The sequence below is a fragment of the Mastomys coucha genome, unplaced genomic scaffold (assembly GCF_008632895.1).
Source record: "Mastomys coucha isolate ucsf_1 unplaced genomic scaffold, UCSF_Mcou_1 pScaffold12, whole genome shotgun sequence".
Classification (NCBI taxonomy): Eukaryota; Metazoa; Chordata; class Mammalia; order Rodentia; family Muridae; genus Mastomys; species Mastomys coucha.
Window position 1 is genome coordinate 8,155,308 of NW_022196894.1, and position 6,220 is coordinate 8,161,527.

At 46.4% G+C, this 6,220-nt stretch overlaps 1 protein-coding gene across 1 annotated transcript in view; it reads left to right on the top strand.

Annotated features, from left to right (window-relative positions):
- Positions 1 to 6,220, top strand: part of Snx29 (sorting nexin 29) — a 460,893-nt gene that overhangs the window by 271,685 nt on the left and 182,988 nt on the right. Inside the window, exon 15 of the mRNA XM_031364585.1 lies at positions 1,553 to 1,659. Within this exon, the coding sequence (XP_031220445.1) occupies positions 1,553 to 1,659 (107 nt within the window). The remainder of the gene's footprint in view (positions 1 to 1,552; positions 1,660 to 6,220) is intronic.

The following is a 6,220-nucleotide window of genomic DNA, read 5'->3' on the forward strand; positions in this document are numbered from 1 at the left end:
GACCAGGCTGGCCTCAAACTCAGAAATCTGCTTGCCTCTGCCTCCCAAGTGCTGGGATTAAAGGCTTGAGCTACCACTGCCCTTCCCTTTTCTTTAGGACAAAGATAACTCACATTTTAAAGGAAATGAATTTAAATTAACATGCTCCTTGAATCATCTTTCACTGGAGCCTTTAAGCTTTTCTCAAGTCATTCTAGTGTTAGGTGTTGCTGGTCACTCCTGTGATGCTTAAGGTCAACTTAAAGTTCCAGAACCCAGGGCATTTCATTGTCACCAATGGCCTTGCTTCTCATGCTGGCTGCCCAGCCGTTGCTGATAGCCATGTGGTCATGTGAACTTAGAAGGCCCCCAAGCTTTCACTTCAGCTCTTCAGGCTGCTCCTTATCACCTGGAGCTACCTCAGGCCTTGGCACTGCCTCAGTGTAATCCCATTATGGTTAGTAGGCATTCAAGACTTGCACCTCTCAGTGTGTGCTGGAAATGGAGCCTGGCCCATGTTTGTGAAGCATGTCACTGGTCCTTTTCTCTGTCCAGTGCTACACCCTGTCTTGCTCTTGTTTTCCAGGTGTCATTGCAGCTGTACCGCTCATTCCCAGCTTCTTAATTATTTGGTCTTCAGTACAAAAAAGGCGCTCATGGATAAGCATGCCTTGTGTGTCATGATGCCCTAGCATGGCCTTGTATCGATGATGCACTGGTCTCAGAGACTTTCTTGAGGCTGTTGGATCTAAAAAGCCTTCACAGATGGCTCTTGGTTCTAGTTCTGTATTAGTTACCTTCCTATTGCTATGATAAAACACCATGAGCAAAGCACCTTATGAAGAGTTTCCTTGGGTTTATGGTACAGAGAGATGATTGAGTCTCTGATGGCAGGGCAGAGGCATGGGCATGGAAATAGTTACGAGCTCACACTTGGATCTGCACAGAGGAGGCAGAGTGCACACTGGGATTTGCTTGAGCCTTTAGGGACCTCAAAGCCCATCCCTAGTGACACACCTCCTGAACAAGGCCATAACTCTTAATCCTCCCAAAACAGCTCCTTCAACTTGGGACCAAATATTCAAACATATAAGTCTAAGGAAGCCATTCTCATTCAAAGCACCACAGCCTGGGACCTGGCACCACTGTTCCGAGCACATGGTCGGAAGGCATCACCTCCTAGAACACGTTTTCTTTGTGTTTGGGAAAATGTTTGGCCAATCTGAAAGTTGTCTGTGTGAGCTTGTGTGCTGCTGAGACATTTCTTCTTTCCCCCAGGCTTCCAGGGTGATAAGGTCACTGTCCAACTCTGTGCAGAACTCCAGTAACCCTACACTTTCAGCAGACCCTACCTAGCCCTTGCTCTGGTGCACATGGGTAAAAGTGCTGTAGTGTTAATGTAATGACTGCTTGTAATTTTTCCTTATTGAGACCTTTCTCTCTGGAGAAATTGGGCATATACACACATATGTGCATAAATATTAAATAAGTGAAGTACATGTATTAAAATAAGGGAGTGTAGTTTCCAGCGCATGTTAAAACACTTTACCTGAGTGTCTTTCTTTTTCTAAAGTTGTACCTAGTCTCTGGAATGTTGATGCAGAAGTCACAGTCCCTGAACAGAAGCCTGGGGAAGCTGCTGAGGAACTAGCAAGCTCCTACGAGAGGAAGCTCATTGAGGTAAGACTGGCCCTGTTTCCGAAGCTGCAGTTATCTGGAATGCCGGCTGCTCTGGTGTGACTCAGGTGATGAGCCACCTGCTGTAGCAGCCAGCAGCACCATAGACCAGAAAGACAAAACGCAGAAATAAGAGTACTTGGGAGAGAAGGGAAAGCCGATTATCTGGAAGTCATTGCTTAGCTAGAAACACTTGAAATCTGTGGCAAGTGAGTAGGATCAAGAGCATGAATATGTAACATTGAAAGCAGAACTTGGGGCTGGAGAGGTCCATTCAGACAGCGCTTGCAGGATAACCCTCATGAGCGGAGCCTGCATCTTAGAACTCAGGTAAAAAGAAAAAACTGGGCTTGGTGACTCACTCTTGTAGAATGAGGAAGGAACAAGAGGACCAGAATAGCCTGGCTGGTAAGTTCTGGACCAAGGAGAGAACCAGTCTCTCCTTGAGTGAGTATGTCCTTCCACACACATCATCCACGGTTGTCCTGGCTTCCACACACATATATACACAAGCAAGCACAGGAGGAGTTTTAGAAAGATATGAGCTCATAAAGAAGAGTGGCTTCTGAGGAGGTGGCAGAACTTGCTGGTGACCAGGAACAGTGTGACACACTGCACTGCTCCTGCCTGTTGCACCTCCTTAAAGCATTTGCACTTATAGGTGTCTTGGTTCAGATGTGTGTTCCCTGATAGAAGAACCTGACAAAGATAACATACTAAGATAGGCATACCCATGTGCCCCTGAGGCATACATGCAGATGAAGTCTAGAGAGATATTACCCAGTCAGTCATTTGCATGATATCTAGGAAATGAATGGTCATTTGATAACTTTTATTGAGTCAGTTAGGAGCCTCACAAGGCGGTGGTGTGTGTGTGTGTGTGTGTGTTGTCTGTGTGTGTGTACACATGTGTGTGTGTGGTATGTTTTGGTGTTGCAGTGTGTGTATGGTATGTGGTGCATGGTATGTGTGTGTGTTGTCTGTGTACACATGTGTGTGTGGTATGTTGTGGTGTTGTACTGTGTGTGTGTGTGTGTGTGGTATGTTGAGTTGTAGTGTGTGTGTATGTGTGTGTGGTATGTGGTGTGTGTGTGTTGCCTGTGTATGTGGTATGTTGTGGTGTTGCAGTGTGTGTATGGTATGTGGTATGTGGTGCGTAGTATGTGTTTGTGTATGTATGTGTCTGTGTGGTATGTTGTGGTGTTATAGTGTGTGTGTGGTATGTGGTGTTGCCTGTATGTGTGTACCTCTGTGTGTGTGTACCTGTGTGTGTGTACATGTGTGTGTGTGTGTGTATGTATGTATGTATGGGTGCCAGGTACACATGCCACGACAGCGTGAGTGAGAGAAGCACAGCTCTGTCGCTGAGCCACACCTCCAGCTCCAGGTCACCATTTTCCTTATGCTTTTTAATTTGGTTCCTAAGTAAGAGAGGGCAGTGATGATACATACAGCTTGAGTTCTAACTCTGGTGAGCTTGGGGAAGGCAAGCTGCAGTCTGACAAGACAGCTGTTAAAGAAGGATCTGAAACTAGGACCAGGACAACTCTGTCCAAACGCTTTACACAGCAGGGTCATGAGACAGTATTGGGTGGTGGCAGTAAGCTCAGATTACTGAGTCCCTAGTTAGTGCTCCGAATGCCCTTTGTAGAGTGGGAACAGTTCTCCCTTGCAGGGCTGTGCAAACCCATATGGGTATTGTATTAGTCAGGGTTCTTTGGAGGAACAGACTTGATTAAATGAATGAATGAATTTATTATCTGTCTGTTGGTCTGTCTTAAGTAGGACTTATTAGAGTGACTTCAAGGCTATGGTTGGGCTAATCTAATAATGGCTGTCTACCAACGGAAAGCCCAACAATCCAGTAGTAGTTTGGTCCACAAGGCTGGATTTCTTAGCTGTGGACTGAGGATACATCAGAATCCAGAAGAAGTAGGCTCTAATGCCAGTGAGAGCAAGCAGGCAGAGCAAGAGATTCTTCCTTCCATGCCCTTTCTGTAGACTGCCAGCAGAAGGTGTGGCTCAGATGTAAAGTAGGTTTTCCCACCTCTAAAGATCTAAAGGTGTATCCTTTCACTTCAAATGATTTAGTTAATAAAACTCCCCTAAGCCAGGTAGTGGCCGTGTGTAGCTGCCAGCAGCTTCACAAACCGGGTTCCTGAAAGAGAGGCAGGAGCCTGGGGAAAATAGGGGAATCGGACTTCGAGAGAAATAGCCAGACCAAGTCAAAAGGTTCCATTCAAGGTCGAATGTGTCTTTTAGAGTCTGAGAACATATAGGCAGGGAACCCATCCCCCCGCCTAATTAGCATCTTCCAGAAGGCAGGTGAAGTAGCTTAGCAGGGCGTGGCTCCTATAGGGAAGTTGCAGATGTGGCTGAACAATAGACCTCTCCTAAGGAGGGAGACTCCACCCTTGGTGGGCTAGCTGCTTGTGGCAAGGACAAGGTCTGGTTTACCTGCTTGAGGCTTGGGGAGGTCACAGCAGTGCATGCCTTTAATCCCATCATTCAGGTAGGAGAAGCAGGCAGATCTCTGTGAGTTTGAGGCCAGCCTAGTCTACAGAGTGAGTTCCAGGACAGCCAAGACTACAAGGAGAAACCCTCTTTTGAAAACAAAACTAAACTAAACAAAAAATAAGAGAAAAATCCCTCAGGTGTACCTAGCTATTTGAGTTTTAGTTAATTTCAGGGTTCATCAAGTTGACCACCAAGAATAGCTAGCCTTCCGGTGGATACCAAGTCTCTGAAGGCAAAAACTATGTCCTATGTCAGGAACTTTTATTGGCAAGTGATAAGTGAGCTTTGAGGGAACATATTTTTAAATTCTTCCAGGACTAAGCTGTGTCAATTTAGTCAATTAATGAAAGAGTCCATAAGATAGGGAAAAAAGGGTGATCAGAAAGAAAGTGGATGGAGTGTGGTGATCAGAGTGGAATTGGGTGAAGTGGGGTGATCAGAGTGGAATTGGGTGAAGTGGGGTGATCAGAGTGGAATTGGGTGAAGTGGGGTGATCAGAGTAGAATTGGGTGAAGTGGGGTTATCAGAGTGGAATTGGGTGAAGTGGGGTTATCAGAGTGGTGAAAGACCCCCAGAACTGGGGAGATCCTCCCTCAAGTCTCGGGATAACACGACCACCCAATAACTCATGAGAGACCGATCTTGCTGCAATCACATGAGGTTTATTTGGCATAGGCCGGTACCGGGGTCGATCTCGGCCATGCAGGCCAGAGGAGTTCAACCCCGAACACAAGAAGTGAGGGGTATTTAAAGGGAAAAACTACAGGAAACATAACATAAAAACAGTGGAAATTTTCAGAGGGACCCAACCCCTGATTGAGTCAGGGTCATGAGGAAAACATCCTGCACACTCATTATTCACAAGAATGTGGTTTGGTCATTGCTATTCACTTTATGGCTGGCCGTTCCCTAGAACCACCCAGATGGGCTCATATCCTGCTTTTTGTTCTTGGACCTAGCGGGGGGTGGGGGGGGGCTTGTGGCCAACAGGCTCCCAAAACTGGCCAGTCTACATTCCTGGCTTGCCACAGAGATCTTCCATGCCCTTCCAGGTAAAGGTTACACAGTATACATTCCCACCAATACATTTCTACTACATGCTCCTTTTTTTTCTTAATTCTAAAATTCTCCAGCCCTACATGGTAAAGTACCTAATGGAGACATTTAAGAGAGAAGAGAATTATTTTAGCTCAAAGATTGTAAGATCTGAAGAGCCACTTCTTATGTCCAGGATGTGGACTCACAAAAACACAGAGATGGAGATCGATGCAATAAGCAAGAGGTTTACTGTTTAATGATCCAGTATACTGGGGTTGTCCTGCAATTAGGGCAGAGGCGACCCCGAGGAACAAAAGCACACACTCTTTTACCCTTTCAGAACATAGTTTTTAGTTTACAGCATGAGTTGGTTATCTCTTATTGGTGGAGCTCATTGTTCTTTGTTTCCATTGCCCTTTGTGCCCCAGGTGAGGAGATACCTTTTGTACATAGACAGGGTGGGGAGAGATCCACCCCTCACTGCGGGTGGGGTGGGACATTTCCTGCAATTGGAGCATCTCCTGGAGATGGATGTTTATTCAGTAAATTCTTTTGAAGCTCCCTGACTTTAAGTTTAATGGACATTCCTGGCTTCCCTGTATTTTTATGAGGTGTTCCTATTTACTTAATTCTTACAAGATCATCATGATGGGAAGCATGGTGGAGTGGCTGAGACTCCTCCCATCTCCACCATCTCTTCTAGCAGGTTGGCAGGAGGTAGGATACGTGTATGGAGACACTCCTATCAGACAACTGAAACAGTGGACTTCAAGTCTCTAGGAATTTCATGCTGGGAAGAAAGAAGGCCTGGTGCCATCCATAGGAAGAGCTTACCACCCAGGTCTCCACAGGAAGAGCTTACCACCCAGGTCTCCACAGGAAGGGCTCACCTCTCAGCTCTCCACAGGAAGGGCTTACCTCCCAGCTCTCCACAGGAAGGGCTCACCTCCCAGCTCTCCACAGGAAGAGCTCACTCACCTCCCAGCTCTCCACAGGAAGGGCTCACCTC